The sequence below is a fragment of the Erythrolamprus reginae genome, chromosome 1 (assembly GCF_031021105.1).
Source record: "Erythrolamprus reginae isolate rEryReg1 chromosome 1, rEryReg1.hap1, whole genome shotgun sequence".
In the NCBI taxonomy this organism is placed as follows: domain Eukaryota; kingdom Metazoa; phylum Chordata; class Lepidosauria; order Squamata; family Dipsadidae; genus Erythrolamprus; species Erythrolamprus reginae.
Window position 1 is genome coordinate 195,538,382 of NC_091950.1, and position 24,876 is coordinate 195,563,257.

General features: G+C 39.2%; 1 protein-coding gene across 13 annotated transcripts in view; it reads right to left on the minus strand.

Moving 5' to 3' along the window:
• ZNF385B (zinc finger protein 385B) overlaps window positions 1–24,876 on the minus strand; it is a 263,645-nt gene that overhangs the window by 104,130 nt on the left and 134,639 nt on the right. For all 13 annotated transcript variants that reach the window (XM_070731861.1, XM_070731863.1, XM_070731864.1 and 10 more), the window contains one exon: window positions 8,071–8,213. In XM_070731861.1, coding sequence (XP_070587962.1) covers window positions 8,071–8,213 — 143 coding nt within the window. The remainder of the gene's footprint in view (window positions 1–8,070; window positions 8,214–24,876) is intronic.

Consider the following 24,876-nt stretch of genomic DNA (forward strand, 5'->3'; position numbering starts at 1 on the left):
CCTAGCTAAAAAGGGAACTGGCAACCATGAACTACAAATAGCAAAGTATTCTTAAAATATCATTATTGTTTGCTCTTGCCTTTAATCATAGCATCGTCCAAACAACTGAGAATTTGGCTGGCAATAGCATACATTCTTACTGATAAATTGAGTATCAAAGGAGTTTCCTAAGAAAAAAGAAAATATGAAGTTGTGACTCCAATTTTCTCCTTTTTCCTTCTGGCACTGTGGAGTTTGTATGGGCCTCAGGAACTGAACACATTAGTGTTCAGCACAACTCCTGCTTAAAAGCAAACACTAGAAATGTTCTTGTAGTATCTTAAGAGATATTTATCTATATGAAAAAATAAATTTGGAACAAATAATTCGACTTCTCCCTAAAGGAACCTTGGTTTTCCTATCCTGAGCTATTATTAAAAAATAGTTGAATTATCACTGGTTGTTTGAAAGCCATCAAAAATATGACTGGTACAGTCTCTAATGGTTTCCCCCTGCAGACAGATAGGGAATCAATCAGAATCAGAGGAAACAACTGCCGATACTAGATATCTCATATATACACTCTCTGTGAAGCAAGGAGACCCTGTAAAAGCTTTCTTATGGCAACAAAAGCAAAATATATCAGACAACACAGTATCAACAGTAGAGACCTTCAAATTTCTAGGTTCTATCATATCTCAAGACCTAAAATGGTCATCTAACATCAAAAACATCATCAAAAAAGCACAACAAAGAATGTTCTTTCTGCGCCAGCTCAGGAAGATCAAACTGCCCAAGGAGCTGCTGATATAGTTCTACAGAGGAATCACTGAGTCTGTCATCTGCACCTCTATAACTGTCTGGTTTGGTGCTGCAACCCAATAGGACCGACACAGACTTCAGAGGATAATCAGAACTGCAGAAAAAACAATTGCTGCCAACCTGCCTTCCATTGAGGACATGTATACTGCACAAGTCAAAAAGAGGGCGGGTAAAATATTTACTGACCCCTCACATCCTGGACACAAATTGTTTCAACTCCTACCCTCAAAACGTCGCTACAGAGCACTGCACACCAAGACAACTAGACACAAGAACAGTTTTTTCCCGAACACCATCACTCTACTAAACAAATAATTCCCTCAACACTGTCAGACTTTCTACTAAATCTGCACTTCTATCCTATTAGTTTTTCTCATCATTCCTATCACCCATTTCCTCCCATGTTGACTGTATGACTGTAACTTGTTGTGTATATCCTAAGATTTTTATTAATATTGCTTCTTCATTGCTTATTTGACCCCTATGACAATCATTAAGTGTTGTACCACATGATTCTTGACAAATGTATATTTTATTTTATGTACGTTGAGAGCATATGCACCAAGACAAATTCCTTGTGTGTCCAATCACACTTGGCCAATAAAATTCTATTCTATTCTATTCTATAAAAATGCTTTTCTATTATCTATTGCTTGTGTCTACATTAAATTCACTAAAATGACATGATCACTCTCCCCCCAAAATTCAACCCCCTCTATCATTTCTTCTCTGTTTGTAAGAATTACTGTAGGTCCAGTACAGTTGTCCATCTAGTTTCCTCCATTATCTAGATTGGTGAGGAACAGGAATGAAATCCAGCAGGTTCTGACAGGTTCTGGAGAACCAGTTGTGGAAATTTTGAGTAGTTCAGAAAACCAGCAAATACCACCTCTGCCTGGCCCCCAATTGGGGTGGGAATGGAGATTTTACAGTATGCTTCCTCTGCCATGCCCATCAAGCCTCACACATGCCCACTAAGCTACACCCTCAGAACTGGTAGTGCAACTGGTGGGGGGAAGGTGTTCCTCACCACACATCTCACTGAGCTAGTGTATTTGGAAATAGAGTGCCACCAGGACCACATCCGATTCATAGTTGCCCCAAAATGTTGGTGACAGTCATCCTGGAACTTGCATGGCTTGGCAAGTGGGAGGTCAGATACCAAAAGCTAACCATGAGCATCGGGTCGCTACTCCCACACCTGAAAAGACAAACTGCTTGAAAGGACCCAGACCCCGCAGGCCAGAGCATCCCCAGCTGGCAGCCCAAGCAGTTGAAGCCAAACTCCCAGACTCCCAGCAGGTGCCAATAGAATACACTGACGAGTTTTTCAATGAGGAAGATTGCAACTATCTCCCCCTCACCATGAGGACTCCAGTTTGAGCCAGGGGCAATGCTCCCAAAATCAAAGATGTATTTGATCACCCCAAAGGAGTTGGAGGAACTAAGGAGATACATCGATGCCAATCTAGAACGGGGGTTCATCCAACCAGAAAAATCGAAGGTTGCTGACAGATTAGTGAAATAATCCCATGAAAAATATCCAGACAAACCAAAGGGTCTCCCTGTGGAGGGTTAGTGATGCTGTAATAACCCCTCTATGTTATTTTCTTTCTTTTCCTGTAGGACACGGTCTTTTCCTGAGGGGAGGCTGTCTGTCAGGCTAGTTGGGGTCTTTGGCTTGCCACACCTGATACTATTTTAATATGTATTCTTTCCTTTGAGAAATTGGGTGGGGGAATTGCATGAGTGCTGTTTGTATGTCACCATAACAAATTATTTTTCGAGAGCCAAGCTCATCCTTTGTCTTTGCACCCCTGCACCCGCACAGAAGAAGATGGTGGATTCTGCCAGCCTGGCAATTGAAGATTGGTCAATGTGATGGACTTTGGGATGTGGGGGCTAGGACTAGAACTTTCAACTGGGTGGTGAAACCCAAAGAATCTTAGATTCTGGTTTCACCCAGATGTGTCAACAGGTTTCTGTTAATAAATTGGAACATTGAGGAATACTTTGCCTCGGACTCTGATTTAGGTTTGGATGCTATTTGGAAACCTGACATTGGGCTTCCATCTTTCTCAGTTCTTTTATTATAGATGCAGAGGGCCCTCCTTACATCTAGCATATGCCACTAACGTTCCAGGGTATAGACATGATTGGGACAAAAAATTGGCAAGATAACTTATTATTATTATTATTATTATTATTATTATTATTATTATTATTATTATTATTATTTAGATTTGTTGCCACCCCTCTCCCAGGACTTGGAGTTCCTGGGCCATATAAAACCTTGAGTTTATTTTACTTATTTTATTTATAAAAGAATGGTCCAATCATAATACAACTCTGTCCGAGTGAAAGATGCATAGATTCTTTCAGACTGAGATGGCCGCTATCTCAGAAATCCTCCTGGCGGAGGAGATAGCCACCAACAATGCCACCTTACTTGTCAGGTGATGTAGGCTGGCCAATCTCAAGGGCTCATATGGAGTCCCAAGTTAGGGAATTCAAGACTCTGGCTAAGTTCTAGGTAGGATATCTGTGGTAGCCTCTCTGAGAAAACGGCAGATTGTGGGGTGGCGAGAAAGGAACTCAAGCAACATGTTTAAGATCGAGGACAGTGCTACTACCTGCCTCCGGAGGGTATTGGCTGATAGCCATTTGTCCAGGATTTGCACTATTGAAGGTTGCAATGGGGGACAGCCTGAGTTAGAACTCCAGCCACAAAACACTTTCCAAGTGGCCCAATAAATGTGCTGAATAGAAGGCCTCCGAGAAGCTTAGATTGTCCTGATAATCCCGGAGAAGAGGTTGTTTATCTCTCAAAGTGTTCCACTCAAGTGCCAGGAAGTCAGTTGGAACTCCTGGAAGTCTAGATGAATCATTGCCCCTTGGCTGAGAGCTTCTTCACACTGTGGAATTCTTCAGGGCTGCTCCACTGTGCCACCAAACCAGGGCCTCCTGGACCAATGTGGCTCCAGAAGCTCTACCCACTATGGAGAAATGAAGTAAGAAAACAAGGATGTAGGGCAAGGGTGGTATTCATTTACCTTCCTTACTGGTTTGCAAATGTGAGTGTCCCACCTCCTCACCTATGTACAGCCTGCCGTGCATGCACCGAGCCTCAAAAACGTGCCCAAACCAATCTGAACTGGCTGAATACCACCTATGATGTAGGGCTACCTAGATAGCTTGTTGCTTTCTGTTCAAGCTTTAAGGAGGGTGCTCAGATGATAATGTGAAACTGCATCACAGAGCAATGGAGGTAAAATTGGCCACTGTGAGAAAGGATTTAAACAGAAAAGGACTCATGGAGTTAGCATAAAGCAATTCACAGTTTGGCTGTTTAGAGCTTAGAATTTTTCCAGGGCAATATCTTGCCTATATGACCACATTTTGGAAAACCTAGCAGTCTAAAGAAATTTGTGGCCATTAATAGATATGCAGTAGTTACTAAAGAAAGGGAGAGAGCGAGCTCATTCTTGACATTTATTGTGTGACATTATATCTAAATTGTTTGATTGGGGTGAATACTGTCAGACAATGATGAGATGATCAAGCCTGGAAATAAAATTGGATAATCAGGGGTTTTTTTCCCTAATCATTTCCAACGAAATTTGAAAAATAATTCATTATCTCAAGCTAATTTGGGATCTGTCATAGACTAATCATAGCATCAAAATCAAAATGTATCTTTTTTTTACTTTTTTCACACCCACAATACGCTTTTTATGCTACTTTTTTCCAACCCAACTATTGTACCTGAAATAGCCTTGCTTCTCACTCATCACACACTTATGCACCATGCTGTTTTAACTATGATTAGAAGAAAAAAGGGAGGGGGAGGAGGAAAACAATCACCCTACCTTTTTTGGTGTTCTTTGCTACCAGGCCTATAACCATAATAATAGGGGAGTGGATGAGAAAATGATTCCTTCTTTATTGTGCCCAACATTTTGCACTATTAGAGCAGCAAAAACAAGGAAATAACTGTGTGAGTGAATGAAAAGAAGGATTTAAACTTCAAACCTGCAAAGAACTTTTGGGAACTGCAAAGCTCATCTCAACATAGAGGCAGGCTGTATGAACTTCTAAGATTCATAGTACAAAGAAGAAAAATATGACATTTGATGGTATCATTACTTTCTGCTATCTATTGCTTTGCTTGGGGCTATAAACGCGGGACATAATATAGTGCATCACAAATATCCAACAATATTTTGAGGTAAGAGAGGCTATAAAACACTCCATGAACTGTCACCTCTAGTTAAATAAATATGGGACATTATACTTATCAGATTCTCAGTTTTGACTGTACTAAAATGAATACATGAATATTTAAAGACATTACCCATGCCTATTTTCAAAATTGGAATGCTATCTTATCATCTCTCTGCCATGCTTTGTACTGGAAAGCAAGGTCTGTCAGCAGAATTTATTTATAAGTAATAAGGAATCTCTTATGTTCTCTCTCTCTCTCTTACACACACACACACACACACACACACACACACACACACACACACCTAACTTTGCAAAGGCAACAACTGGCACTGGTTCAAACTTCTAGTCTGGCAGTGCTGATAATGCCAATTTTCCCTTTCAAATTCCAATGACAATTTTAATGCCTTGAAACTGTCCTAAGTATCATGTATGAACAAACTGTGTTTACTCACTGGACAGCATTATTCACCAATTGACTTGGATTCCTTTTCTTTTTATTGCTATGAGCTGATTATTTACACAGTGTGTCCCTGCTGAATTGTCTGAACATACCAATACTGGCTCTACAAACATACAAGATATTGGATTTAAGTCACATACCATAGAAGTTCACAATAAAATTGCTTGATCCATGCTGTTATATTTATATTTGAGATTGAATTTAAGAGCATCAACAGTGTATTATGGATCATAATACTAAAGACAGTTGAGTCCAATAGATCTTTTAAATGATGAAAACAATATACAGTGATACCTCGTCTTACAAACTTAATTGGTTCCGGGATGAGGTTCTTAAGGTGAAAAGTTTGTAAGACGAAACAATGTTTCCCATAGGAATCAATGGAAAAGCAATTAATGCGTGCAAACCCAAAATTCACCCCTTTTGCCAGCCGAAGCGCCCGTTTTTGTGCTGCTGGGATTCCCCACTTCCGGACTTCTGTGTTTTTGTGATGCTGCAGGGGAATCCCAGCAGGGGAATCCCAGTATCGCAAAAACAAGCGCTTCGCTGGCAATGGAAGTCTGGAGGTAGGGTTTTCCAGCCAAGGGAGCCTCAGTGAAATCGCAGCATCAGAAAAACACCGAAGTCCTCAAAACCCCAAGTCCAGACCTCTGTGTTTTTGCGATGCTGCAATTTCACTGAGGCTCCCCTCACTGGGAGGGGGAAAACGGGTGCTTCGCTGGCAACGGAAGTCCGGAGGCTGGGCATCCCAGCAGTGGCGGTGGGTTTGTAAGGTGAAAATAGTTTGTAAGAAGAGGCAAAATAATCTTAAACCCCGGGTTTGTATCTTGAAAAGTTTGTATGACGAGGCGTTTGTAAGACGAGGCATCACTGTATCAAAAAGTAATTTTCCATTTGTAAAGAAATTCTATTTACTAATATAATGACTGGAAAAAATGTGTCACTGTCATTGTGTGTACAATTCAGATAAGAACAACTAAATGGTTTTTCTTCACCCATTTTGTAACCGGCCTTTCACATGCTTGATTCCAAAGACATTGTCAAGTGAAAAAACACTTTGTGAAAATTGGGGGGGGGGGGGGGAGAGAGAAAGTGCCAAATCCACAAGTATACACTGAAAAATAAAATATTTATGAAGAAAATCAGAAAATACAAAGGACACACAAAATAAATAATATGGAGGAGTCCAAAGTTAAGATAATCATTTATATCACACTATTAGAGATTGGAATTTAAGAACCAAGAAAGAAGAAAAAGAAAAATATGGACAAGAAAAAGATAGAAAGAAAATTCTATACTTTCTTCCCCTTTCGTCCCCTGTCCAATTGTCTCTCTTTTCTTTCACCTATCTTATATATTCTCTTCCTTTCGTATATCCTCTCCTCTAAGTTCACTTTCACCCTCTTTTATATTATCACATGTCTATCTTCTTCCTGTGTATCTGTGTATTGGACAAGTGAATAAATAAAAAATAAAATAAATACTTAGAACAAAGCTGAAGCTGAGCAAGAAGGAAAAAAATCAAGTAAGGATAAATGGGATTAAAAAAATAGTAGGAGACTGAATCAGGATTTACAAATGGTAAATGAACACAAGTCATTAAATGAAGAGTAATTAATCTGTTTATATCCAAGGACAGAAGAAAACACAATTATTTGAAACACCCTTAAACTGAATTTCTAATCACATTGATTTAAGGGCAATTCTTGAATTCAAGGCCAGGAACAAATGTACATTCATGTTTAGGCAGGAATATTTCTCTTACAAGCTTGCTGATTTTAAAATGTAATTACGCTGCAAGATTCAACATTAAATCTTACACATTTGATTAACTGTGCAAAAATCATGGAATTAGATGGCGTAATAGCATTTGAGCCAATAACTGCTCCGTAATGCAGCACCAGGGAACCAAGATTACTTATCACTCCAAAACACAGATAATCTCACAGGCATGCATACAAAAAACAGCCCGTATGTGCTTTCTAGTCAGCAAAATAAATGGCTTTATTGTGACACCTGTACAATAAGCCAAGCCAAACTGCTACCTAATTAATCAAGTTTCATAATTTTACAGCAAAATAAAAGGAAATAGAAACATTTCTTCAGCTATAAGGAAAGAAAAGACTGACTGGTTTTCTCAGAGTTCAACGTATGCTGAATGGGTGACCTTTAGGGAGAGGCAGAAAATTTGGATCAGCAAAGGATATGAGGATAATAGAAGGTAATTAATTGTGAGGACCAAATGTCTTTCATTTGGTAGTGCCACAAAACAAAAACACAGAACCACCTGTGCGGTGTAACTAGATAGCTTGTTTTGAGCATGTACCTTCAGACGCACAACGGATCCATACACGCACAAAGTATTAGGTGTGGTTCAGTTCAGTATTTTATTACTGTCACTGTCCAGAAAACCCAACAACGTATGGCTTAAAGGATACCATTTCGATTTAGTGCCCAAGATTAAATCCATCCTCAATTAGCACTAAACGCATGGTGAGACAGGTTGACAATCGATAGCACATGGATATATTTTGTTTCGCCGCAAGCAAAGCAACTCCCAATGAAATAAACTGTTTACTTACAGTGTTGAAATTTGGGAAGAGCCCAACAGCAGAACTGCTCTCCACTGGGAAAGACACAAACGATTTGACATCCAGAGAGGGCTGCATCACAAGGGTAGGTGTCCGGACAAGCGCTGGGAGTGAAGTATTATGGCACGTGCTGCCTGCAGAGAGGAAGACTGTTAAAAAGGATCGTGACTTTACTAGGTAGTCCTCGACTTACGACTATGACTTACAATTGAACTGTAAATTTTTGTTGCTAATGGAAACATTTGTTATAAGTAACTTTTTTCCAGTGCTGTTGTACCTTTGAATGATCACTAAATGAACTGTTGTAATTTGGGGACTACTTGAACTTTTTTTTAAAAAAACCCTTCACTAAACATCAGAACATGTCCATATTTTTCAGTAATACGTGTTATTCAAATTATATAATATCTATGTTAAAGACTTAATATCTCCGGGACCGCCTTCTGCCGCACGAATCCCAGCGACCGGTTAGGTCCCACAGAGTTGGCCTTCTCCAGGTCCCGTCGACTAAGCAATGTTGTTTGGCGGGACCCAGGAGAAGAGCCTTCTCTGTGGCAGCCCCGACCCTCTGGAACCAGCTCCCCCCAGATATCAGAGTTGTCCCCACCCTCCTTGCCTTTCGCAAGCTCCTTAAAACCCACCTCTGTCATCAGGCATGGGGGAATTGAAATTTCCCTTCCCCCTAGGCTTATATAATTTATACATGGTATGCTTGTATGCATGAGTGGTTCTTTAAATTGGGTTTTTAAAGATTATTTTTAATATTAGATTTGTTTACATTGTCTTTTTATATTGTTGTTAGCCGCCCCAAGTCTTCGGAGAGGGGCGGCATACAAATCTAATAAATAAATAAATATGATTATTTTCTCAAAGAACATTGAGAACTTCAACATAGATATATTCCAGAAAACTAAATCATACTGTCAGATGAAAACAAAAAAAGCACAAATATTTTGGTCAGTGGCCGTTGAATATATAATCCTTAACTGTGTACAATTATGCTGACCTCAATAATGATAAACCAGGAATGTTTAAAATGACAGTTTGTCAAACTGGTTTGCTTATCTTTTATTTTTAATCTTTCAATGTTATGGTTTGTGTACTTAAGCCATCACAGAAAATTGATGGCCTTTCCTCTTCCTTCTTAAGCCTCATGGTTTCCTACAATATCATTATTCAGCTATTGTAGGAATTTCAGATGCTACTCCAAACATTTTTCTGATCCTTGATGAGTCTGTTTCTCTATTTGCTGTGCCTTTCTTTTTACTCTCCCCAGTTTAATTATTAATTTCATTTTTTGGTGTGGTGTAATATAAATTAATATGCCTGCAGAGACAGGCCAGTCCCTTAAATGTGAATACAGTATAGTGCTGAATTTATTACGTTTTTCACAAATTATCGAAAAACATCCCGAAAGCCCCATCCTAAAAATCAGCTAGCTGGTGGGAGGCGCGAGCATGCACATGCATAATAGAGCTGAGTTGGGTGGTGGTTGGCGTGCCCACAGAAATAGCTCTGCATGCCAGCTGCAGCATGCGTGTCATAGGTTCACTATCCCGGGTCTAGCACATTGTCAACCGACTTTTATTAGTAATCAGAAAGTAATAGCTACCTGCTAAAAGATAAAAGGAGGCTTACTCTGCAAGCCTGCATAGCTAAGATGAATGCATAATGACTAGATTAATTTTACTAATAATATGGATTTTGCAAAGCCCAGGAAAAAAATACTGATAGTTTAATGTGCTACAGGTGCAGATGGTGTTACATTGCCCCCCCCTAAAAAACCAGAAATCACACCTGTTTATCCAAATTACTTTGTCTAGTTTGTTGCCAATGATACAGCACAGATAAAAGAATTAATAGTAACTAGTTTAAATGGACTCTAACTACATGACATTAAATGAAGGGCCAGTGGAAGAAAGAAATACTATCAAAGCAGCTAGTGAGTAATAGGACAGAGAAACTGTATATTTCTTCCCATTTTTATACCTTTTCTACAGAACATTAAATATTTTAATTATTAATCATTTAATTTATTTAGCTGTCCATCTCAACATATAACTTTAGGTAGTAAAAAGTGTTAAAAAATAAAATAAAAAATAAATAAAATCCATATACAAAAATTAAAATACACAGTAGTCAAGAAAACCACAACCACCACCGACAAAGCCAAGAGACATTGTCCCTTCGCACACTTGAAGTCAAGGGCAAAGCATAAGACTGTGTTTCTATTTTTCTGAGCAGTCAGCATGGTTGGCTAATGGTTGGTAGTCTTCAGAGAGATTGCTTCAGAGAATAGGCGCCATGGCAAAACACGGTTCATCTTCTGAATCCCGCTAGCTGCTACTCCTTAGCTGATGAGACCCAGAGCACATCCTAAATCTGGAATAGTGTGACTGTGAGTGGAATCTCCCAGTTCCGAAACAGATACAACCGACACACAAAATGTGAAAAAGCCCTCCGAGCCAGGACTGCCACCTACTATTTGAGAAAAACCTGTCAGACAAAGAAGGTCCCCACCCATCCACCAATTGGATGCAAGGTCTGCCTGAGTTAGGGCCATCTCATTCAAACATGGAATATCCCTGGCGGTTAAATATCCAAAGCCATTCAGTCTTGCTTGGGAGGAGCCAAAGTCTACTACGCCCCATTCAGCATAATCATCCAGCTTTCATTCTCTGGGACAGGATGTCTGCTGCATCACCTGGAAAGCCTGGGATGAAGATATAAAGATATAAAGCTAAGTAAAGCTATCAGCAAACTTATCAGACTTCACCCCAGATCATTAGATGACCTCACCTAGAGGCTTTCCACTCATATTTTGAAAAAGAACTTTTAGAAAACAACTAGGACTGGAAAATTTATTCAGAAAAGGATTCTTTCGACTGAGTAATATTCTGTGATGTATTTGTCTCACACGGTCTCTTTAGATAATGTAAATTAATTAAACATTTAACCAAGGATTGCATTAATTACTATTAGTCAAGTATATGAAAATATAGATTTGATTACAAGGGTTTAACATTGTGTGGCCATAACTAAATGAAATTAATAGCACAATTGCTCTACAATCAATTATCCAGTTGTCTTACCGCACCCAGATTCATAGCCTACTCTTTTAAAACTCATGTCTATGAATCAATTAAATTGTTTCAACGACCACTAAAGGCAGCTTCATAATCCATATGCTTTTTTCAGTTCGTACTACATCATTCGTTATCTTCCTTAATCAGCACATCAATAGAGCCTTGAGTTTTTATCATTCCAATCCAGTAGAACTCTACTGAAGTTTTCTTCCAATATTTTTCTCTAACTTTTAATGATAAGCATAACACCTCTCCTCATTAAGCTAAAATTTCTTGGGTTTAACAGTCAGCTGTTTTGTTTTCATCAGTAACTACTCAAACTTACTTTTTTCCTGCGAGATGTTATTTTAAAGCACCAAGATCACTTATGAACTGAGAAATTTGATTGCATTTTTTTTCTCTAGGAAAATTATAAAAATAATATCCTTTATTTCCTTTCCAGTTCCCTGTACACATTATTTGCTTATAGATCATCAAATGCCTTTATACACTTCAATCAAAGACTTTCACAACGTTAAGTGAAAATCTTAGAAAAAAAGCAATCATGTATTTGTTTTTATGTATCACATTTTATTATTATTATTATTATTATTATTATTATTATTATTATTATTATTATTATTATTAAAACTACAGTATGGAAGAGGGCTACCAAAATGAATAATTGCAAATTGCTCTGCAATCTCTACAAGGCTGATTCTTGTGGAAACTTCACTATAAAAGGTAAAATTATTGAAATGCAACTGCCTTTCCTCTCCCATTGTTTATTGATTATAAGATTTCTTTAAAATCTTTTAAGTAAATCAATGATTGCCTTCAGGCTCTGATGTACATTGGCAGCTTTTCTTAATTATCTGCAAGTCAGCAAACTATTCAAGTGTACACATAAATAAGAGAGAAGATAAAAATGTCTAAACTTTTAATAGCTTATTTAGGAATCACTAATATTACAAGAACATCACAGACATTTCTCCCCACTATCACACTATACCAGTAGTCCTCAACTTACAACTATTTCCTTAAACAACAATTTGAAGTTAAGATTTCACTGAAAAAAGATACTTATGAAGTGTCTCCATAAAGCACGGGTGTCAAACTCGGTCACGTCACGTGATGCATTGTGACATTTTTTGCCTTTGCAGAGTTGGAGTGGGTGTGGCCTGCACATGACCCATCCACCATCCAGCAGTTTGACATGGCTGTCATAAAGGAAATAGCATGGTAGTACAGTGTAAAGTACTACTGTAGCACAGCCTACAGTACTGCAGGCTAACTCACTGGCTCACATCAAGCTTTTAATTCTGACCAGTTAAAGATTCACTCAGCCCCAAGAAGCACTCTGCAGGCCAAAAATGGATGCGTTTTTGGCTAAAATGGGCAGTGCAGAGCACTGCATAGTGCTTTCTGGGGAACCTGGGAGGGCAAAAATACGATACATGGAGGGCTTGGGAGCCCAAAAATGGGGCCCTATTTGGTAAAAATATAATCATTGTTATTAAAAATATTTTAATTATTTTATAATCAGGTTTTGAGGACCTTCAGAAGCTAAATAGTGACAAGCCCATCCTTACCCTAAGGGGCAGAGATTCTACAACATGAGCAGCAAAAGCCTACTTATTACTTGAGGCCCAATTAATGTAGCCCCCTAGGTGACAGGACTGCAACATGCCCTCTCTAATGATTCTGGTGGGTTGGGCAGATGAAATCTGGGAGAGGTGATTCCTCAAACAACCTGGTCCCATACCATGTAGGTGCATCAGCACCTTGAATTGGATCCACAAACAATCTGGAATCCATTGTATATTGCAAAGGTGTAAGGTGTCTTCACATAACTGCTTGTGCTACTGCATTTTGCATGAGATGATGAAATTTCTGGATACACTTCAAGGACAGCCCTGTGTAGAGCACACTGCAATAGTCCAACTGGAAAATGACCAAGGCATGAGTGACTTTGGATAAGTTCTTTAATCTGGAAACAGGAACAACTGGTGCACAATATGATGTTGTGCAAAGGCCTCATAGCTACAACTTTCACCTGCTTATCGAGCAGGAATTGTGAATTGAAGATTCCCCAGATTGTAGATAGGATCTTCTTGGGGCACCAAAGGTTGTATAGTCCTAGAAATGGATATGAATATGTACTCTTTTAAAAAACATACACAAATAGGGGCATACTACTATTCAGGGTGTGGAGATGTGGCCCTTGCAGCACAATCTTACACTGATAAAGGGAGAAGAAAGGATGCTACCAATGGAAGCTTTTGTAATGCAATTGTTCTGATGTCTTTGTCTTGTTTGTTCATTATCTTTATTGGATTTATATCCTACCTTTAGTTCAGAAACTCAAGACAACATATATAATTCCCTTTCTATGACTTTTCCAAAGACACCACCCTATTCTCTGTGGTAGCCTGAGCTAAAAGAAAGCCCAGAAGCTTTTGGGAGATGAGGGTGGACATGCATGCATGCTTCTGGGCATGCAGAAGCAAAAAACGCTGAAATCTCACACACGTGTCCCCTCATGAGATTTTGCTTTCTGTACAGGTGCGGGAAGCAAAATTTCGCTTGAACGCTTGCTCACCGCCAGAGCAATGGCGCTGCATACAATTATCCATACCAGTAGGAACCCACTACTGGACTCACCCCTGCAGTACACCACATGTTTGCCTCCCTCTTGTTTCCATCTTATTTCCCTTCCATAAAAGATAGGTTAAGCAGAAAAGATAGATGTCAATCAGGTCACAGGCACTTGATCTGAAAGCAGTGTTTCTCAGACTAAAGTCATATATTATGCTCTGCTATGAATGGAATAATCAACAACTGATTGTTGATACTATACCTTCGATCATTTATAAACCACAATGATTATACACTATGTTAAACTAAGGGTACAAAATGCCTTTGCACATACATGCCATAGTACAAAACTAAAAATGATATTATGAAATGGTTGAAGTCTCAGAGGTTTGCCAAATCTTACATGATTTCAGCACTTACCCTGAATTCTTATTAATTTTGCCATTCTCATTTGAAAATTATTTGAACAGTGCTTGGACTTCCAGTTGGGACATTGCGCTGGTGCCGGGCGATTCTCGGCTCCTCCGAGATTGCTTCGGCCTTTTGAGTGTTTTCGGCTGCCTTTATGGGCGATCGCGGAGCCGTAGAGCTCGCGATCTGAAAGAGGAACCTTCAGCACATCTGGGGGTGGCCGGCAGGCCCCCCAGACAATGGGGAAATCCCCTTAGTCAACACTCAAAGAGATCGGTCTTTTGACAGATCTGGAAGCGCAACGTTCATGGAAGTCGCGACAATGACTAAAGCACTTTGGGACTGAGAGAATGAAAGAATGTGAGTTTGATCGGTATTTTGGATTGTAAAAGAACGTGACCCCTTTTGTAGTATTGACTCAGTGATCACCTTTAGATTGTGCCAGCTTGTTTTAAAGGCCAGCTTGTTTAAAAGGCGGCGACTGCGATTTCTCTCACTGGCAAATGGTGGCAGTGACTAAGCAGTAATCAGCCAGAATAGGTGAAAGTACTTTACCAAAAGTGATTTAAATTGATTTTCGCTGGAGCCTGGCTTCAGAAACCGCAGCATCAGAAACGAAAGGAAACAGCATTGGATATTAACTACAAAAGGTGAAAAGGTATTTGGAATGTGCTGAAGGCAAGAGAAAGGTGGTTGTTTTATGTTTGCTGGTGTTGTTTTGAGTATAACCTGGATTGGATCGAGTCGGAAACTATTGAAATTATAAAACCGGAATCTCCTTTACCATTCCCTTCTTTTCCTCAACCTAAATCCTCATCTCTCGCCCCTCCCCTTTTTTTGTGAAGTTTGTGGATTTTCTTCCTCTTTCTTTTTTTCTTGTGGATTTACCCCTTTTGTGGATTTAACCCTTTCATCCTTTCAGCAACTCCTCGGACATTTAGAACTTATTAACTGAACTCCCTCTACTGGACGTGGTGTAGCCAATAATATGCTGACTGAATACAGACTGAATTAAACTGAATTAAACTGACTGAATCCAACTTTTTCTATATCTGATTTTGCAAATTGCTGCTTCAAAAAGAAAAGAACAAACGGACACTTTTCAAAGCCCATAAGTATACAAGGGAGAACTTAATGAATTTCAATATTAATGTAGCATCCTACAAAGGCAGGGAGATCACTGTGCTTCGCCAAATCCCCAGACGAGTAAGAGAAAAACAAAAACTGTACCAAACGTTAGCTAACAAATTAAACAGAATTCCTTTTAGGTGGCTGACTCCTGAGGGCATGCTGGTGACGCTGATCGATAAGAAATACAAAATTACTTCACCAGATGATGCAAAAGATTTTTACGATCAAGTACTCAAGCCTTTTGAAGACAGATATACAAAAGAACACGATAGCAAAGACAAGACCAGTACAGTGGAACCCCGACATAAGAGCTGCTCTACTTAAGAGCAACTCGAGATAAGAGCTGGGAGGGGAGAGATATTTTTGTTCTACTTACAAGCCCAAATTCGAGATGCAAGCGCCAAGGAGCTGTCTCCTGAAGCCAAACGCTAACTTCCGCATTCGGCTTCAGGAGACAGCTGCGAAGCGGCGCGCGTGTTTTAAAAGGTTGCAGCCGGCCTGGGGGGATTGGGGGGGTTCTTGCAGCTTTTCTTTCTCTCTTTTACCTTCCCTTCCTCTATTTCTTCTTTTCTTTCTCCTTCCCACCTTCTTCCCTCCCTCCCTCCCTTCACTCATTCCTCTCTTACTCTCCCCTTTCATAAGTTTCCTTGCTTCCTTCCTCTGTTCCTGTCCCTTCCCCCTTTCTTTCTTTCTTTCTTTCTTTCTTGCTCTTTTTCTTTCTCTCTTTTACCTTCCCTTCCTCTATTTCTTCTTTTCTTTCTCCTTCCCACCTTCTTCCCTCCCTCCCTTCACTCATTCCTCTCTTACTCTCCCCTTTCATAAGTTTCCTTGCTTCCTTTCTCTGTTCCTGTCCCTTCCCCCTTTCTTTCTTTCTTTCTTTCTTTCTTTCTTTCTCTTTTTCTTTCTCTCTTTTACCTTCCATTCCTCTATTTCTTCTTTTCTTTCTCCTTCCCACCTTCTTCCCTCCCTCCCTTCACTCATTCCTCTCTTACTCTCCCCTTTCATAAGTTTCCTTGCTTCCTTCCTCTGTTCCTGTCCCTTCCCTCTTTCCTTCCTTCCTTCCCACCCTCCGTCCATTCATTCACCCATTCCTCTCTTGATCGCTTAAAGCCGGTCCCTGGTGCAAAAAGGGTTGGGGACCTCTGTCCTACAGGATTGGGTGGCAGAGAAGTTGAACATATGTAAATTTAAAAGTTTAAGAAAGTTTACAAGTTAAGTGAAAGAAACTTCATTATTTATTTATATGTACATGTACATTTCTTCATTAAAAACATGTCTTTCTGCATAATTTAGACTAACTTTGTGAGTTTTTTGAGGGCTGGAACCAATTAAAATTATTTACATTAATTCCTATGGGGAAAAGTCGTTCGAGATAAGAGCTGCTCGACTTAAGAGCCCAGGTCCGGAACGAATTAAACTCGTATCTCGAGGTACCACTGTACAGAAGAACTTAGTTCAGAAGACAATCTCTTAGACAAAGAACCCGAACTTAAACAAACTAATGACCACTATGGAAGACGTGGCCCAATCACAAGAGCAAAAACCGAGGCAAGGAAGGAGAAGACAAGAGAACTCACATACTAATTCTCGACAAAATGAGATTAAAATATTTTCAACTAACATAGATGGACTAAATAAAACCTTTTACAAATTAGCCAACCACAACTACAGCATAATATGTTACCATATTTCATTCTCCCAATCTTGGAGAACTCTTTATTTCATCAGCACCAGTAAAAAAAAGAGGAATAGCCATATATGTTAAACTTAAATTCACTCTGAAATTTATTTATGTCGACCAAAACGGTCAAACACTAATTGTTTAGATAACTATAGGACAGAAAAAAACCTACAATAATAGGAATATATGCCCCTTCCATAAAACAATCGACATTCTTTGCGAATTTACATGAAAAAATATTAGAACTGAACCAATAAAATTTTATCATAATGGGTGATTTTAATGCCATAACAGATAAAACAAAAGATTACAAAGGCAGTACTAAACACAATCTAAGAAAACAACTTCAAATCACCTTTGACCAATTAGCATACGAATTTGCATTAAAAGATATATGGAGACTACACTATCCTGATTCCAAACAGTATACAGTACATTTTTCCCTTTCCACACAAATCCTGGTCACGTATAGATATGGCTTGGTCCAACTCACAAATTATAATTGAAATAACAGATATCCAAATACTAACCAGTTCTTGGGCAGATCATAAGCCTCTATTGTTAATACTTAAGAGACCCAAATAACAAAAAATTAAAAAGATGGTCTATGAACCAGACAACTATTAATGAAGAACAATTTAAGAATATTATACGTGACCTACCCACCTTTTTTCAAATAAAATTGTAACAGTAGTACATCCCTACAAACTGTCTGGGATACTGCAAAAGCTTACATCCAACTTAACTGAATGGGAAAAAATCTGGACAATAAATTATAAAATGATATTAGCAACATCAGACAATGAAAACCAATTCAAAATGTTTTACAGATGGCACTTACCTCCTGCCAGACTGTCTAAAATGTATCCTAATGTGTTCCCCTTCTGTTGGAAGTGTAAAAACCACCCTGGAACTTACTACCATCTATGGTGGACTTGTTTACATGCTAAATTTTTTTTGCAAGAAATCAAAAACCTTTTGGATCAAGTCATATTGAAGAATATAATACCCAAACCAGAACTATTCCTCTTAGGTATCTTTAGACAAAAAATCCCACAAGAAGATAGATACAGTGATACCTTGTCTTACGAACTTAATTGGTTCCAGGATGAGGTTCGTAAGGTGAAAAGTTCGTAAGACGAAACAATGTTTCCCATAGGAAACAATGGAAAACCGATTAATGCGTGCAAGCCCCCCACCCAAAAAAATCGCAAAAATGGGTGCTCCGCTGGGCGCTGCTGCCCGGCTATCACCCTCTGAAACAACTGGGCGCTTCTCGCCGTTCTCCCAAACCCGAAAAGTTCGGCAAAATTTTGGGTTCAGGAGAATGCCGAGAAGCGCCGCCGCCCGGCTGTCACTTTCCCAGAAGAGCAGTGGAGCTGTCGGCTGGTCGGGAGGCTCAAACAGAGGTGGGGAATCCCAATAGGGAATTCCAGGGGCAGAGCATTGATGTCACAGAGACGTCCTTCCTGGAGTCCCCATTTCAGCAGGCCTCTTCTACCTTTTCTCCCGAACCCGAATGTTGAGCCCGAACTTTTGCCGAACTTCTGGGTTTGGCATTCAGGAGAATGCCAAGAAGCGCCCCAGCTGTTTCGGAAGGTGACAGCCAGGCAGCGGCGCCCAGCGGAGCGTCCGGAGGTGGAGCATCCTGGCGGCGGTGGCGGGTTCGTAAGGCGAAAAAAGTTCGTAAGAAGAGGCAAAAAAATTCCAAACCCTGTGTTCGTATCTCGAAAAGTTCGTATGACGAGGGGTTCGTATCATGAGGTACTACTGTATCTTATTATACAAATATTAACAGCAGCCAGAATTATATATGCCCAGTTTTGGAAACAAGAAAAAATCCCAACTGTATTAAACATCATCATAAAAATTATGGAATGTGCTGAGATGTCCAAAATTACAATGGAAATTCAAAACAAAAAGGAATCAGATTTCTACAAGGTATGGGAGAAATCGTATCAATGGTGAACCAAATTTTTTTTTTAACAATTTCCCCCAAAAATAAGAAACTCTGCTCGCCTTCCCACGCGTCAATTGAAAACAAACAATAACAACAGAATACGACCAAATACCAATCACAAACAACCTGAATGTAAATATAGATTCTTGCAACGTAACTCCTCAATGTATTTTGAAATACTAAAAAATCCACGATATTATAGAAATATCAAAACTTACTACCACAATTCTACATTTGATCCACTACTTTATACCCTATACACCCATCACTCCTTTAGACCATAAAGTCGTTCACTTCGAAAATGTCTGCCATCTCGCAGACATTCCTCTCCCCTTCCTCTTCTACCTTTTCTAATTTTCCTACACCTCCTTTTTTTCCTTTTATCTCCTTTCATCATTTGATTCACTTGCCTTATATTTTGTATACTTACCTTTTACTCCTTGTAATGTACAAATATATATAACTGCTGTTATAATATGCTGATGTATATCATATTATGTATAAATATAAGATTTCCCCTTATTGTGTATCCTTCCCCCTTTTCCCTTCCTCCCATTTTTCTTCCCCTTGTTCTTTAAATAAAGTATTTTAAAAGAAAAAGAAAATTTTGAACAGTGCTCAATAAAGTTTTCTTCCAAATAAATGTTTTTTAATTTGTTTATAATCTGAGGTCACCATCAAAGAAGTTCTTTTCCTCTTCTCCCAAAACATTACTGACAGTTCTAGTGGATTAAGTATGACCAGAAGGGCTGACTAAATCTACTTCCGTCAAGAATCATCACATCAAAAACAGAACCATGCCAACATTTCCTCTAAAGGTCAGAGACATTTAAACCAATGCCCAATCAAATTTGTATGCAAACCATGTCTAAGCAAGGAACAACACTGACATAAGAAAGATGTAGCTGCTCACATTCATTATAATTATGAACTTAACAGAAGTTTACAATTTAATTAGCCCTGTAGTGATCCAAGTAATTTAATGTATAAAATAAAGACTGTGTTTAATATTTAAGTATTATTCAATCTCAGAAACAAATGTAAATGAATAGGTTTTGAATGCTGCCTTCCCTAAAAGTCAGTATTATTGGACCGGATATTCTCAATAATGTAAAATTTATATATACAGTGGTCCCTCGATTTTCACGGGGGATGCGTTCCAAGACTGCCCGCGAAAGTTGAATTTCCGCGAAGTAGAGATGCGGAAGTAAATACACTATTTTTGGCTATGAAAAGTATCACAAGCCATCCCTTAACACTTTAAATCCCTAAATTGCAATTTCCCATTCCCTTAGCAACCATTTAGATTATTACTCACCATGTTTCTTTATTAAAGTTTATTTTAAAAAAATACTTATTAAGGGTGGACAAAAGTTTGGTGATGACATATGACATCATCAGGAGGGAAAAACCGTGGTATAGGGGGGAAAACCGCAAAGTATTTTTTAATTAATTTTTTTGAAAAACCGTGGTATAGACTTTTCACGAAGTTTGAACCCGCAAAAATCGAGGGAACACTGTATATTTAATTAATTAATTTGACTTCTATGCCGCGCAATCCCGAAGGACTCAGGATGGCTTACAACAATATAAAATTACAAACGACAAGAAAAAGAAGTCAAGAAAAAAAACACAATCTAAATTCTAAAACTCTAATTAAAACTAGCAGCAGAGCAACTCAACAACACATGTACATACCACTCATGCATAATCATATTCACACAGGTGGTCAAGTTGCTGTTGATTCAGGGCCCCCAGGCTTGCCAGCATAGCCAGGTCTTTGTGGCCTTACGAAAAGCCAGCAGGGTAGGAGCAGTGTGGACATCAGCTGGGAGTTGATTCCAAAGAGCCAGGGGCGGCAACAGAGAAGGCCCTCCCCCGAGGTCCCGCCAATCTACATTGCTTGGCTGACAGGACCTGGAGGAGGCCAATTCTGTGTGCTCTAATTGGTTTCTGGGAGGTATGTGGCAAGAGACAGTCCCGTAAATAAAATGCTAACTTTTCCCACTTTATTTGCTCATTTAGACACAGTCTAAAAAGAGCATACTTTCCTTTAGCCTTGAAAACGTCTTTTGCACTGGAGCAATTAACTTTAGAATAGTAATATTAATAATGTTCTGTTGGGCTCTCTGGTAGAATCCTCCCAAAAATTCACAGGTACAAATTTCAGACACACACACGTTTGAAAATTCAAAACAATGTTCTTTATAATGAAAATTCACTTAAACTTTTGATATAGCAAAAGTTCACTTAAACTTTTGATATAGCAAAGAGCACTAGTCTCCAAACAAACTGGTAATTTGTACAAGTCCCTTATCAGTTCTGAGATACTTAGCTTGCAGCTGTGAGGCAATTCACAGTCCTTCTTCTTTCACAATGTGAAACACACTTTGCTCTGGTTTAGTTTCAAAGTGGGGAAAAATCAGCACACAAAAAGTCAAAGTCAGTAAAGCAGTCACGAAACACAACGATCAGATAATCCTCCACAATGGCCAAACCCACAGGCTGCTATTTATAGCAGCCTCACTAATTACCACAGCCCCACCCAACCACAGGTTGCCTCATTTTCTTTGATAATAATCTCTCAGTTGTTGTTGCCTATGCATCGCTCTCCGCATGCGTGGCTGTATCATTAACTCTTGTTCCGAATCCACGGAGGAGATAGATAATTGATCTCCTTCTGAGCTGTCTGCCACACTCTCCTCCTCCCTGTCACTCATGTCTTCTTGGTCAGAGGAGCCTTCATCAGCAGATTCCACTGGGGGCAAAATAGGCCTGCAGCATGTGGATGTCTCCCCCACATCCACAGTCCTTGGGGCAGGAGCTGGGCCAGAGCTAACCACAACAAATAGTAATATTCCAATCATGGTGAACATCTATCTCTATAGTCACTGAGATGATATCATCTTGATGGCACATAATCAATCAACCAATTGATCAGAGAGGAGTGGCATAAAAGCCCAATTAATAAATTGTATTCAAAAGAGGATACAGTATTGGTGCAGTTTCTTCAATTACAGGAAATGTTAGTCTTATTTTTATTTGTTTATTTATCAAATTTATTTGCCACTCATCTCGCAGTGCAGGCAACTCTGAATGCTTTAGTATGCCTCTTGATTCCTTTCCTGGAAAGGAAAACACTACTGTCCCTTGTAATGTGTTCTTCATCTTGTTTAATAAATTATTTTGTTTTGCTCCTCCAGGGCAGAGTGGCTTTTGCCCCCCCCATTACTGCAAAACAACTGTGGTGAGATACTGATGAGATCAAGATGAATTTGGAGAGGAAAAAATTAGGTTATATCAGTTCATAAAGTTTTTCAAGATCAGCTTTCAAAGAACAACTGCCACAAATCTTTCCTTCCAAGAACAAATCCTAGATCTGAAGGAAAATCAGTGAGGCCTGGATGAAACAGACCGATCACAAAATGTTGTGTATATAGATGTGCATTCTAGATATTATGTTCTACAGATAACAGGTTTTAAATTCTCAGACTATGAAATACAAAGGAAAAGATGATTTCTAAAGTTCAATGCGCAAAATGCAGGGATATATGAAATGCCATGATAAGTAGAGAAAATATATCAAAATGATAAAACTCATACTTCACAGAGATGAAAGTTTGTTTTCATTCATCATTCTTTAACTTTGGTTTAAAAATCCACCAACCCTCTTCTTGAGTTTGCATTACAATAAATTTGTATTTTTTCCAGAATAAATGGATAACCCAATTTTATAGTTCTTTGCCAAAATATGAATATAATGGTACCAAGTTTACTAATAGGCAATGTTAAATATCTTTAAAAATATATTAAATACATATTGTAATTGAAATGAGTTTACATCACAGCCAAATACTTGGCCTACAAAGATTAAAATTTGCACCTGATACATTTTATATTTAATAAAACAATTAAAAGTAGCTGAAATTAAATTTGATTTTTACAAATGTTTTTAATTCACTGAGAATGGAAGCATCCATTTAATAAGAACCAGGCGATATAGAGAAAAAACTCTCACAGATATGCACCCTGATCTTATCAATTGGCATGACCTTTATGAAAGAAAGGGAAGAAAACATCAATGCTATTGGTATGTAGGCATTTTCAAGAGGCTTATTTAACTAAACAAAATGAATTAGGATGCCAGTTTAGGTAGCAATATAAGTAGTCAAACCAAGAAAATCATGTCAGAATGGCAATCCATGAGGCTGCAAAAATTTTATTTCAATAAGCAATCTAGCATTTCCAAAGCATTGGGGAAAATATATCCAATCATAGCATATAAATAAACTCAACCCTGACAAGACGGAGTGGCTGTGAGTTTTGCCTCCCAAGGACAATTCCATCTGTTTGTCCATTACCCTGTGGTGGTGGTGGGGGGATTACTGACCCTCTCGGAGAGGATCCGCAACTTGGGCATCCTCCTCAATCCACAGCTAACATTAAAACACCATATCTTGGCTGTGGCGAGGAGGGCGTTTGCCCAGGTTCGCCTGGTGCACCAGTTGTGGCCCTATTTGGACAGGGAGTCTCTGCTCACAGTCACTCATGCCCTCATCACCTTGAGGTTCGACTACTGCAACAATCTCTACATGGGGCTACCTTTGAAGGGTGTTCGGAAACTTCAGATCGTACAGAATGCAGCCGCAAGAGCTATCATGGGCTTCCCCAGATATGCCCATGTTTCGTCAACACTCCGTGGCTTGCACTGGCTGCCGATCAGTTTCCAGTCACAATTCAAACTGTTGGTAATGACCTATAAAGCCCTACATGGCATTGGACCAGAATACCTACGAAACCGCCTGCTGCCGCACAAATCCCAGTGGCCAATTAGGTCCCACAGAATTGGCCTTCTCCAGGTCCCATCGACTGGTGGGACCCAGGGGAAGAGCCTTCTCTGTGGTGGCCCTGGCCCTCTGGAGATTCGAACTGCCCCTACCCTTCTCGCCTTCTGCAAAATGCTAAAGACCCATCTCTGCCACCAGGCGTGAGGGGATTAATGTCCCTCCCTTCTTCTCTGACCTCTATATTGATTAGCTGGTCCAAGTGTGTATGATTGTGTAGTTAATGGGTTTTTATGACAATGTATTTTAATTTAGTTTTAAATTTTAACGTTAGATTTGTATTGTACTGTATTGCTGCTTTGTTTTGAGCCGCCCCAAGTCTTTGGAGAGGGGCGGCATACAAATGTAATAAATTCAATTCAATAAAAGTAAAATTAAAAGAAATATTTCACAGATTTGCGTTCCTCGGATTTTCAGGAACAAAAAAAAAAGCTTTTAGAAGGAAATAAGCGGGGGGGGGGGGGGGGAAGCATGGATCCAGACACAAGTGCATATATATGTCCCATTTTACCTTTCATACCCTCAGTCCTGAGAATACATCCATCTCAGTACAATTACATTTGTGCCATCTTAGGAAATAAAGAGAATGCCGGAGGCTTCTCATTTCTTGGCCTAAGGGCTTTGTCTTCTGTAAGCTGACCAAGTAAGGGCAGATGGTGAAAGCAACAGAATAAACGTGCTCCTATATTCCAATATACATTATTTTCGCAACAAAAAATTGATTATTTTATCAATTACATTTTTGATATCTACGTACCAATAAAACTCTCATATGTCTATTTGATTCTTTGAACCTTCAATTGGATGAAATGGTGCATTATAGAACAACAATTTTTGAATCAATGTAGCTCAAATGGGATAACTTAAACAATGCCTCAAAAATCTGGTATCATTAATTCCCATTAGATTGAAATTTGGCAAAGCTGTGGCCACTTCAGAACCACTATGCTCTCTAACTACACTTCCCAGAAGGTGCTTGGTACAGTAAAACATGGAAAGAAGTTATCCCCGCCCTCCTTCCCATTTCCCTCTAACTCTTGCACCCAATTGACTGGTAACAAGGACCGATGGGCAAGCAGTCATTGGCTGCTTTGAAACTGAGTGGAA